Here is a 13,591-nt window from a genome sequence, read left to right on the forward strand (position 1 = left end):
TGCACTGGGGGTTAAGTTTCAACATGAAATTTAGAGAGACAAAAACATGATTGATAACATAACAACAAATAAACAAAACGACCCTTTTTTCTTTACATGCTAATTGTTACTATTTCTGCTCGTAGACAGTAATATCTGTCATTGAATGTTTATCATTTGTTAGGATTTGTACTAGGTGCTTTATAAATCCTCTCAATTCTCGCAACAAATTTGTGAGATTTATACTATTATCTTCTCATTTCATATTCAGTTAAGTGTTATCTTAAAGAGAAAATAAGTTTCTTCCCCACGGTAACACAGTAGGTATAGGATCCAAGACTTAAGCACAACTATATTTGACTCAAAAAGCAATATTGCAAGCAGTGTTCTTCTTCCTCTCCATTTGTATTTTTCCTCCTTTTTGTTTTCTTGCTTTAATCTCTATCTTTACTACACTAGTCAAACGTATATGAAGTGCATGATATAATAATAGGACCTTGCTGATAAGGCATATATGGAAATGCCTCATTAATTTCAAGCATATTCCTCTCTAAATTTTAAAATTTCTATTTTCTCCGCATTTACCAATTTGAGCTTTGCAAAATTATATCATTTTTTAATGAAATGACCACTTATAAAATTTGTATTTCCTCAACAATTTTTCCTGCTTAACATTACAATTTCTTCTATATATCTTATCAATGATGTTTTTGCTTGTCAAATACCCAATGCAAATATAATGTAAGTCAGTAATAAATCTGAAAATCTTGCAAACATGAGATATTTTAATGTGATGAATCAAAGGAAATGGACTGGAGTACTGTTGAATCACATACCTAATTGTTGATACAGAAGATTTGATAGCAGTAGGACAATATCAGTTGAAAGAGAGAAAATCAACAAGATTGATGATTTGAAAGATGTTACAATATAGGATGATTTGAGTACCAATGAATTGGTAGTGGTCCTTGAGTAAATTAGTAAAGTCCTTGAAATATAGTTGAACTAATTACCCTTTTACAATGGTGTGGTGAAAATAAAATATAAATAATTAAATTCTATTTGAATTTTTTCATATTTATATCATAAAATTTGGGTCACTTTAGGTGGTTATTTTCTTATCTTTGGGCAACTAGTACTTCCTGCGTAATGAAAATGAGACGAATGATCTAATTTTCAGCATATTATTTTTTTAACTTATCATCTTATAGCAATAAATATATATTTTTCCTAAAAAACCTTTTAAAATGAAACAGAAAGGGAACTGTGGGTATATGAAGTAATTAGATTTCTCATGGATCCAGTTAATAAAAAATCATTTACACAAAACCTATTACTGGTCACTTTGCCAGGAACTGAGAATAAAGAGCTCAGTAGGAGAGGTTTCTGCTGTCTAAAATTTCACAGGGCAATGAAGGAGTTTGGCCATTCCAAGCATTTTTGCCATTTGAGAATTTCCCACCAGGGTGATTTGCAAATATGCCTTTTCATTTGCCTGATTGTCCAGTAGCAACAACACACACACGCACGCACGCGCGCACACACACACACACACCCTTTTTCTATTCTTTAAAAGCAGCAGTCCAATCACGTGCAGATGTGTCAGCTGTGATTTGCCTTGTCCATTATAATGATTTTGGAAACGTTTTTGGAAGAAATATATTTTAATAATAATGGTAATACCTCCAAACCCCTATACCTGGTCATAGTTAGAGATGTTTGTAAAAGGATATAATTTTACTCACATAAATTCTACTTATTATTTAACCAGCTTAAGATTATAGACGAGTTGTCCATTTAATTAATCTTTCTCTAAAAGTGTGTCTCACAAGCAAGAAAACTACCCAACATCCATAATTCTGCAAGTCCAGACAAGTCCTTATTAACCCCACTGCAAATGCTGGAGGGAAAAGCTTTCTCAAAATAACTAGTTTTCTCTTGTGTGGGTAAACAATTCTATCATGAAATCAAGGTCATACATTCAATCATGTACACTTTGGCAGAGTAATTGTAAATGTTAAGAAACATCCATGGAATTAAACCAAGCTGGAAGAAAAGGACATTTGCTGTAATACAAGGTAGCTCAAAAAAGCAACCTGATTTTAGAATTTGGTGAAGTTATATTCTGTGATGTTCAGACTGACAGAGGAGATCTAAAAACTAAGCACAAATAATAAATATTCATTCAAAAATATTTTTTGTTGTCAAAACAGAACAATTATCTGGGGATCTTACTTTTCAATGTCTAACAAGCAGAGCCACCTCTGGTACCCAGAGCATAGAACACATAGTGCACATAGCATTTGGAGAAGAAGACACAGCCTGTGCCAGGACAAGGCTCCAAGTGGAGGAAGAATTAACTTTCAGGTCTAAAAAGAAATGTGCTCATTAGTTTCCTTGGATGATTTTTTTTTCACTGACCAGGACTTCTGCTTCCAAAATTACCAATGCCCAACACCCTGCATCTGGCAGGTCCTGTTCATTTGGGCCAGGGACGGCATACTTAAGATTGAGGGGATAAATGATTCTAAGACTTTTTGTCTCAAGTAATCAGCACAGAAATGGCCCTTACTAGATCTATGTCACAAAACTGAGAATTCTCACAGATTATTTCTTGAGGATAGATCATGGAGATGGTGCTAGTCTCACACAAGAGAGGGCTGGGGGATATCCCAGCATGAAACTGGGTGAAGTGAAGCTAAAGCAGAATCTAAATCTCCTTAAGGAGTAAGAGATATTTTTCAGTGCAGTGGTTCTCAACCAGGACTAATTTTGCTCCACAGAGGACATTTGGCAATGTCTGGAGATATTTTTGGTTGTCACAGTGCGTGGGTGGGTGGTGCCTTTGGAGTCTAACAGGTAGATGTCAGAAAGACTGCAGGACATCCTAAAATGCAAAATTCAGCCCCCTACAACCAAGAACTATTTGCTCCCAAATGTCAACAGTGCTGAGGTTAAGGTTGAGAAACCCTACCATCCTGGCATCTAAAAAGGAAACCATTTTTTTTTTTAGAATGGTCTTTTATTTATTTATTCATTTTTTATTCAAAATATTTTAACATTTACTTGTACATATTTGTAGAGTACAGTATGTTGTTTCAATACATGCATATATTGACAATGATTCCCTTATAGTAGATAGCATCGTTTTGTACACAGTGGTCCGCCATTTGTCCTTCCCCCGCATCCCACTCTGGTAACCATTATTCTACTCTCTACTTCTATGAGAACCACATTTTTGTTTTTAGATTCCATGTATGAATGATATAATTTGGTATTTGTCTTTTTGTGCTTGACTTACTTCACTTAACATGATGGTTTTCAGTTCTATCCATGTTGCTGCAAATGATAGGATATCATTTTCCACATAGCTGAGTAGTATCCCATCCTATATTTATACCACAGTTTTTTTATCCATTCATCTGTTGATGGACATTTAGGTTGATTCCTTCCCTTGGCTATTGTGAACAGTGTTGCAATAAAAATTCCAGAATATATAAGAAACTTAAATTACTCAACAGCCAAAAAAATAAAATAAATTAAAAAAAAAGTAACCCAATTAAAAAATGGGTAAAGAACCTGAACAGACATTTCTCAAAAGACGTACAAATGGCCAACAAACACATGGAAAAATGCTCAAAATCACTCATCATCAGGGAAATGCAAATTAAAACCACAGTGAGATACCATCTCACTGCAGTTAGAATTGCTATTATCAACAAGACAAAAAATAAAAATGCTGGTGAGGATGTGGAGAAGAGAGAACTCTCCTACATTGCTAGTGGGAGTGTAAATTTATAGTCACTGTGGAAAACACTGTAGAGGTTCCTTAGAGAACTAAAAATAAATCTAACTTATAATCCAGCTATCTCATTACTGGGTATGCATCAAAGGGAAGGAAATCAACTTCAGAATTGGGAGATCATGTAAAATCTGAAGCATTATAAGAGGAATGGTTTCACCAGCTTTCTGAAACTTTATTGTGCTACAGTAGAATTCTGTTCTGGGCTTGAAGATAGAAGCCCACGTGTGTAGTGGTACCTGAGCAAGCCTGTTCCTTGCTGCATTGTCTATAATAGGAACACAATGGAATAACTCAAACATCAGTCCATAGGGGTTTGGTTACATAAATTTGATTGCATGTGTAGCTATGTAAGGGAATAATACACCATTAAAAATAAGTTACATGGATCTATGTATGTTAACATACCAAAAATGCCCATTAGATATTGAATAAAAAATGAATTCTGCTTAAAAAGTGTGAGTAATGTGATCTGGTTTTATTTAAAAATGCACATTTATAATGCTCATATAAGAAGTTAAAAGAGAAAATGGTTTATAAATGGCATATAGATTGACCAGAATTTCTACAGTTATGTTTTGTTTTTAGTGTAGAGGTGATCTATTTAGATTTATCAAAATTGATGCCAAATTAGCATCAATTACGTAATAGACTAATGAGAACCTCCCCACAAAACCAATTCAAACCTTTATAACAATTTGTATATTTTTGAGAATTTGAGCTGGCAATTTATTTAATCATTCCTTCACATACTTATTCACTTATTTATTTTCTAAATAAATATTTAACCTCTTATAGATAAGTCATGCACTAGGCAAGGTTCCTAGAGTACAATGGCATAGAAAAGAGACAAAATATTTGTCTTCATGGGGCTAATTGGTGTGGGTGTGTATATGTCTACGTACGTGTATGATGTGTGTTTGGGGATTTTGGTGATCTTAGAAGATTTTCTTGCAATAAAGCATAGCACCTTGTTGTCATGCACTGATGACTGTGAATTTTAGGATAAAGCCCTAAAGAGCTACTATTCTAAGGCCTGAAAAGACCAAAAGCCTCGTTCTGTTGCTGAAAACAAGCTGGTAGTGAATGAATTGACTTGTGAAGCAGGTGCTATTTACAAAGACTGTTGCTATTGGAAACTGCCTCTTTGACTGGCCTTTCTTCATTAGGAAGTCACCAAACAAATCCTTCTGAAGCTTTTGTTGTTAGGCATTTCATTCATGATGTTGCCGCAATGTGCAGAACTCTTTCTTCATGCATCTGTAAAATAAACCCTCTGTCCTCACGCTTGGTGGCTGCATCTCAGTTCATGTGCCTTACCACCGGCTTGGCTGTCCTTCTTGCCAAGATTTTAATTCAACCTATAAAGCACTGCCCAGAAAATAACAACAACTTGTAGGTATTCTATTTAATTTCCTCTTCCTAGTTAGACATCTAGGTTAAAAATATAAAATAACTCAAAATAAAATAAATTGAAGGCTTCTACTCATTTTCATATGGTTGTAAATTGAAACTGGAAAAATAATAGCATATTTTTGGTAAATGAACAGGATTATTTGATTTCCAATCCAATTCAGTTGTACCATTTAAAAAAATATTTTCCTCATCGATAATCACAGGAAGAAAAGCCATTATTTATACATAATTCTAATTAGGAGTCAAATAGAAGCATACAATGGGTTTGATTTTAGCAAACTGTCTTGAGAGCTCCAAGAATTACCAGGTGGAGTGCCCTGAATATTGTTCTTTAATTTAAATGTCATTATTTATAGTCATAAAACTTTTTAAGCTTAACAGATTACAGTAATATGAAGGATATCTTAACATTCATAATTCTTAATGACAAATTAATACATACAATGTAATTGAAGTTCTGTTAAGGTCTTACATGCTTAATCCATTCTTAGTCTTTAACCCTGGCCCTCCAAAATTCTCGGAAGAATGAATTTAAAAGAGAAAGTGAAAAAATAACCCAGATTTACTTGGGGAAATTATTTACCCTTTAGTGAACAAAATGACACAGTAGACTAAAAGGCAAATATAGGTTTTTCATCCTTAGAAAACAAAATGTGTAACCTGTATCTTTGCTTTTCTTAGCTGCCAGAAAGCTTTTGGCAAATTCATTGACCAAATCATGATTAAAACCCATGCCTAAAAATTTAGTACTTTTGTTGCTTATATATAATCTTTGTTATGTCTCATTGTTAAATTTTAAATTGCATTATTGGTATTTTCTAAGCTGTCTCAAGTCTTTGAAAGTTTTGGGATGGCATCATGAATAAATCGTAATATTATACTCATATATGCAATCACACTCAAGGGTATGAGACCATTGCAATCAATAGAACTTCATGCTCAGATGGGTCCCATGCTTAAAATTTAATGCTGTATAATAGCCATCTCAAAATTCTTTATAATTTTAACTTTGAATTTGTGTTTTGTAACTGAAGTCCACTGGGACAAAGCAGTGTGTGCTGAGAGCTGGAAGCCTTTGCTAATGTGTGTTTTCCCTCCTCACCTCCCTACATCCTTGGGAAGTGTTCTAGGTCTCTTGCTCCCCATAGTCTCATGTCCCAGGTTCTGCCTGGCTTCCCCATTTCCACCTCTGCTCTGTGACCCGACACCTCTGCCCAGCAGGTCAATTGTGTCTTCAGTAGAGGGAAGTTCACATTGCACTGTTTTTCTACCCCTCCTGTAGGGACTGGTTGCATATGTGGGGAGGGTCAGAGATGGGTATATTCTTGGAGTCTTGTAACAGAGCAAAACAGCGCTGTGCTTATCTTGGGCTGGCAATGCATGGCATATTAGGCAAGAACTTGGGGTGGGGAGGCCTATCACCCACCTCCAGTCCAGGTAGCAAGCACATTCCAGGGTGGAGTTTGCAGTTACTTGGATTTCTTCTGCCTGGGTTGGCAGTTAGTTGGTGGAATTGGGAAACTGATTTCTCCACCACTGACAGTGGCTTTTTTATTTTGTGGTGAACCCACAAATTATGTATTTTACCCTGTATGTGATAAATTCACATTTAAATACTTTATCCATTCGTTCATTTATTCAATAAAAACTATTCTTTTTGGATCCAACATTACTTTAATTAAAAACTATTATAATTTCCAGTTGAGTAATGCTGTGCAGAAAATAAGCTTTCAGTCCAGCAAGGCACACAAATTAGGTATTTCAGTAGCCATATGTAGGAATGCAGACTTTAAATATTATGTTAGAAATCTAATTGTTTAGGTTGGTTTCTCCGTGGTCATATAATGCAGGTTAGAAAAGATTACTGCATCAGTATTCCCTACAACATAATGGCATATTAACCTAGCTTTTCCAGGGTCTAAGTGACAGTTTCTGAAGCATATGTGTAGAATTCCGTAATAAGCATACCTGATCATAATCAGCAATTGCCAGTATGTGGTTTAAATATGCTTATGTTTTATGATTAAAATGAACATGATAACTAATTTTCCCTGCTTGTATATTAAGTATGCCATATGCTTACTACTCTTCTCCATTAAATACATGCCGCATTAACCATCTGCTCTTCTAATCCAATACTGATAGTAATCAATTGTGGAGACCCAGGTATACCAGCTAATGGACTGAGATATGGAGATGATTATGTGGTTGGACAAAATGTTTCTTACATGTGCCAGCCAGGTTACACAATGGAATTGAATGGTTCCAGAATCAGGACTTGTACTACTAATGGCACATGGAGTGGAGTAATGCCAACTTGCAGAGGTATGATAATGGTTTTTTCAACATTTTGAAGTGGTAACCACAATGTATTTTCTTATTTTGGATATGTGTATTTAAAGAATATTTAAATAATGTTTTATTCATTCCTAGTTTCGTTTCTTTTTCTGGTACTGAAAATTGCTGGTGCAGGTTTTTTAAAAAACCTGTTGTCATGTAGAGGTTTTAAAAATGATACTTCAACAAAAAAAAGTATTGTATTATGAGTAACAGTGAACTTTAATGCAAGCAAAAGAACAAAAATATCATGTACTTTGATATGTAATTACCATCACCATCATTATTTACATTGATTGATGAATATTTTAAAAAGAATATAACCTTGGGCCGGCCTCATGGATCACTCGGGAGAGTGCTGCGCTGGTGGCTCTGAGGCCGCGGGTTCGGATCCTGTATAGGGATGGCCGGTGCCCTCACTGGCTGAGTGTGGTGCAGACCACACCATGCCAAAGGTTGCGATCCCCTTACTAATCAAAAAAAAAAAAAAAAAGAATGTAACCTTAATGAATTATAATGTTAATTTGCTAATCTACTTGGGACAAGTCATTCATGGATGGAGACAAAAACCTCCTATAATTTGGGAACTGCCAGATTGAATTATAGAACTGTTATCTTTTTTAAAGAATGGGAGAATCTGCTTCTTCAAACAATGCAATTTAGAATTATTTTTTAATCAATATAGACATATATTTTCTACTTAATGCTGTTTGTTTTTCTATTGGAAATATTTTCATAATTTATTTTGCCAATTTTTATGATTACTTGAATAATACTGTAAATACAATGTCAGACAACTTATACTGTTTTATAATAATTTTTATTTTTAATAACTGAGGTTTCTCATTTAAGCATCTTTTTAAATGTCTGTGGATTGATAGTTTAATATCTCCCTGACTTATAATCTAACAAAAAATAATAATATATCTGTCTTTTTCCTCTTGAAGATACAGTTTCTGAATCAGATCACTTTAAGTACACAGTTAGTATATGAAAAAAAATGAATTTTATATTTCAGAATTTTATATTTTATATGAATTTTGTTTTAAATTTTATATGAACTTAAAAATTTTATATGAATATTTTTAAATTTTAATTATTAAATTTAAATTTTAAATATTTTAAATTTTATATGAATTCTATATTTTATAATTTATTTTATACATTCTTTAATTCATACTGATAATTGCAATGTTAGCCAGCTCCAAAAAATTACTCATACATGTTGCTAGACATCATAATAAAACATTCCTCATTTTTAGATTTTGAAGTTGTTACCCCTCTTTTTCCTTTAATCTGTATTATCTTATCCAATCCATCTTTGCTTGGGGACAACTTAAAACAATTTAAGGAAAATAAATTTTAAAAAATTTGAAACTGCGTTTACAAATCCAGTAAAACATTTTAACATATGAATCTAAGTAGTTAAGGGAACCAATCTGGACATTTTAACTAAAAACATGATCTGTGTTTTCAAATACATACAAATTCCTTGGTTACAATGCTGATGCTCTATGTAGCCAAACAAGCCAGCTCTTCTCTGTCTAAAGGTCACTGGAAAATAATTTTATATAGAACCAATAATTTATCAGTTACAATATACTAGATAGAAAATCACCCTCTATTTGCCTTTTCTTAGGTGTCAGACAGCTTGCTATTTTGTTAGAGAATCTCTGACAACCAGTAGCCATTATGCTGCCAAGAAAAAGTCGCATCCAAGAGGGATTAATTCCAGGGATTGTTTCAGGAATACTACCAGGAGAATAAAATGTGTTACACCACATTGTCCTCCAAGAGGTTAAATTAGCACATATGCTTCTTCTAATAATATTTATTTATTTATTTACACCCAGGATATTTCAACAGCTGTGTCTAATCACTGTTAATGTAATTGCAGCTGTTACCTGCCCACCTCCTCCCCAGATCTCTAACGGAAGGCTGGAAGGAACAAATTTTGACTGGGGCTTTAGTATTAGCTACATCTGTTCTCCAGGCTACGAACTATCCTTTCCTGCTGTTTTGACCTGTGTAGGGAATGGTACCTGGAGTGGCGAAGTACCACAGTGCTTACGTAAGTATAATTCCCATAATTAAAATTGTTTTAAATAGCAATTATTACTTTATTTTTTCAAATTTTGCTAGAACAAATATGAGATTGTTAAATTCCCTCCAATGCCTAATTAAAATTCATAAAAAAAAAATCTGTATTTGTCAGTGTAGCTACTTTTCATGTAATCCAACTGTTACAATTCTTGTGTTCTGACTCCAAATTTTAGGCTAAACTCCTTTGTTTCTAAACTTTTCTTATTTTTCAGAATTATTCCTCAAAGTAGAGTCCCTCTTAGATTAATTCTACTGCTGGAAAATTATTCTTATTTATTTCTAATTTATCTCACCTGAATACTCTGTAATTTACCCCCAAATCACTCTCCAAAATAAATCCATGTCATTTCTACACGTTCATTCAAACCAAGTTCTTATGACGGCATTTGTCATGGTGATTATACAACTAAATTACCAGAGTAAACAGAGATAAAACAATATTATTTTTGGTTACAAAGGTCTCTGTATGCTATATATCCCAGCGTGTGTTACTTTTCAAGATTAACTTGGAAACTATAAAACAAAACAAAAATCACATTTCTGTTTTACATAAATTTTTTTAGTATATGACGTGGACAATACTCATTCAGAAAAATGTCTTGTGCTATCCCATTCCTGGCCCCGCTGCCCTTCCCAGCATGGGATGGAAGAGCACTCGACCTATCCCCATGGCCATGAAGTTAGGCAGAGTTAACCCTTAAGCTTCTCAGAATCTTGCAGGGTCTTCTCAGCTCATTCAAGAGGAAACCAAATCCCCTATCATCTCCTATGACTTTTTTCTTGTTTTTTCCTGATTTTATTACATCATCTCCTCATACATTCTACTTCAGTACATAGGCCTCCTTACTTTTCTTGAGAACTCATGTTTGCTTTGGCATCAGTGTTTTTATATTTGCTATTCCCTTTGCCTGGAAATGTGCTTTTCTTTCTTCAGCTTTTTACTAATAGTCTCTCTTCCTAATATTGTCTTCTGTGGTCACCTTATTTAAAATTCCTTATGTTAACATATAACACCACCCTTCCAGGCATTATTTATTGTTCTTAATTTTATAGTCCTCTTTCATCCCTGTTTTTTCTTCTTAAAAATGTATACATTTTTCTTATCTTGCTTATTTGAACTATGTCCTCTACTTAAACTTACACTCCTTGAAGGCAGCAATTTTTTGTTTTGTTCACTGCTGTACCTCTGGCAGATACTGATACTGCTGCAGGGATAAACTAAGCCAGTGTTAATAGAGTAGAGAGCACAGAACCATTTGCAGATATTTGATATTGTTGGGCTGGATCGCATACCCCTCTGCCCCATCCCGTGCAGGTCCTGAGCTGGGTAGTTGGAAAAAAAAAAAAAAAACTGAATAGCCGCCAACAAAGAGGACATGCTTTGTTCTGCAGTCGTGAGCTCCCCTGGCCAGCTGTTCAGAGCTCCTATCTTCCTTACTGAAAGAACACAATAGCAGCAACAAGCCAAGGGCTACATGGGCGCACATGCGCACTAACATTACTCTTATGTAAGTTGTTTACAACAGATATGCTGAATCATACCCCACCTGATATGAGGCGAGAGGGCCTGACTAAACTAACTCCATTTCCTCACAGATATATTACAGAACAAGTCAGTGGGGAAGGAATGGATATTTCAATTAATGCTACCAGGCAATTACTTAATACACACACATAAAATCAATCTCACAACAAATAACAAATCAGTGCCAGATTTATTACACTTTATTATTAAAGTTTTAAATATTTAGAGTCTATTAAATGACCTCAGGGTAAGAAATTATTTGTTAAACAAGATGCAAAAGGTATAACCTTAAACGAAAAAGCTACATTAAAATTAAAAATTTTTCATTGTCAGAGATCAATCACAAACTTGGACAAAATAACCAATATATGTGAGAAATAATAATAATATATAGATTATATAAAGCTTTCTTAAAACAAAAAATAGAATACAAAAAAACGGGCAAAAGACATAAATAGATCTTTCCTAACCAGCGGATTGAGGGGAAAAAAAAGGTAATATTGAGTGTTGATGAGGACATAGAACAATGTAAACTTCTATACACTCATGATGGGTGTATACGTTGACACAACCATTTGCAAAACTAGTTGGTATCATTTAGCAAAGTTAAAGATGTGCAGAGTCTATTGCCCAGAAATCACATTTAGATATATGCCCCATGTGCATGGGGAGACATGTACAAGATTATTAATATCATCATCGATTTTAGTGGTAAAGTTAAACAATTTAGTCCTTAAATATATACATGTACACACATATACACAAGGGTACTTCAAAAAGTTTGTGGAAAAATGGAATTAAAAAATAATATGAATCTTTCTTTAACTTTTTGAAGACCCCTTGTATATACCATATATATTTCTTAAACATGATGCCAGAGATATAATTTTAAATGGAAAAGTGATAAATATATCTTTGAATGTGGTAAAATTACCATGAAATGTATGGAAATAGAAATTTAGAATTCAGGATGAGATAAGATCTCCTGTCCTGGGCCTGAGGAAAGGGATGCTGTCTCGGTGGGTCTCACAAAGAACTTTAACAGTATTGGCAATTTTCAATGTTTTAAGTTGAGTGTTAGCTTCATAGATATTCATTTCCTAACTTAATATCATTCATACATTTTATAAACATATTCTATTGAAGAAACACATATTTTTAGTATGAAATAAATATATATTTAATAAATATATTGTAGAATCATGACTCACTTATGAAGACAAATTATTAGGTGTACTTTTGCATAGTTTATTTGAAGAGCTTCCTATTAAGTGATAACAATTACTGGGCATGCATACCATCATTTTGCTTGCTCATCAGATTACTCATAATGCATTTATTTGCTCTAGAGAGATATTGTTAACCAGTTAGGTTGAGCATGAGAGATAAAACTAATTTATTATTACAATTGTGGTCTGTTAGTCTGCAGTTTATGTGACATACAAAGGAGCTCCTTGTAGGTGATATGATTTTTAGAATAAGTCTGTTCCAATGCCTTAATGTTGATACCACAAAAATTGGACCTTAAAATTCCGATTCATGTTAAGGATTGTTGTAGAAAACAACAATGTGTTCTGAATAAGACTAGATACCCGCTGGCTACTACAGAATAGAGAGGGTCATGGAAGTTGTAAAAAAATGATTTTATGATTTTTTTTATGCTGTTTCTGTTTTTGTTTTTTGATGTGATTTTGATATGGCTGAAAAAAGTCACAATTAAGAAGTTATGTTTATATCGTGTTTTATTTTTGATTCTATCAAAATACAATAATAATAAAATATTTATTCATTGACATTTGAATTATAATAAGTATCCAGGTATAATAGGGCTAACTTTATCTCACTTGCTTTACATATATGATTTCTTCTATACATAATAGAATTCCTAGGTAAATATGTCTAGTCATAACATTTTAATAAATAACGACACAACCTCAGAGAGGAAAATCAAACTGAGAGAACACTGTGTAACTCTTTCATCATTTAGGGAACCAGCTACATTGTTATGTGGTTTAAGGTCACATTACTAGTGAATGGCAGATTGTGGACTCAAGTTCAAAAAAGGTAGTCATAAAATGCCATGCTCTTATCCATTAAATGGCCAAATTTATTAATTTTAGGGACTTTATAAAGAGGAAAGTCTTTTCTCTTTAATTCTGTGTAAAGTATGTCCTTTCATATTAGTCTTTTCATATTGCACTGTCCTTTCATATTAATGTCTTTGTGAACTGAAGCCATTTGAAAATAAACCCTGTGTCTTAAGCATCTAAACCCGACATTAATAAGTGTTTGGTTTACTATATGAAAATCCAAGTTAGAAAACAGATGAAATGACATATGCAGAGATGGGGTGAGGATTGAGGAGTTTATGTGGTTGGGTCTCCCTCCTTTCTTTTCATTGTTGAATAAAGATGAATGACTCGGTGGAA

The 13,591-nt window shown here is 33.6% G+C and overlaps 1 protein-coding gene across 1 annotated transcript in view; it reads left to right on the forward strand.

Moving 5' to 3' along the window:
* CSMD3 (CUB and Sushi multiple domains 3) overlaps positions 1–13,591 on the forward strand; it is a 181,752-nt gene that overhangs the window by 122,160 nt on the left and 46,001 nt on the right. The window contains exons 29-30 of the mRNA XM_008578674.1: positions 7,343–7,522; positions 9,432–9,605. Of these exons, the coding sequence (XP_008576896.1) occupies positions 7,343–7,522; positions 9,432–9,605 (354 nt within the window). The remainder of the gene's footprint in view (positions 1–7,342; positions 7,523–9,431; positions 9,606–13,591) is intronic.

The sequence above is a fragment of the Galeopterus variegatus genome, unplaced genomic scaffold (genome assembly GCF_000696425.1).
Source record: "Galeopterus variegatus unplaced genomic scaffold, G_variegatus-3.0.2 Scaffold1739, whole genome shotgun sequence".
Taxonomy (NCBI): domain Eukaryota; kingdom Metazoa; phylum Chordata; class Mammalia; order Dermoptera; family Cynocephalidae; genus Galeopterus; species Galeopterus variegatus.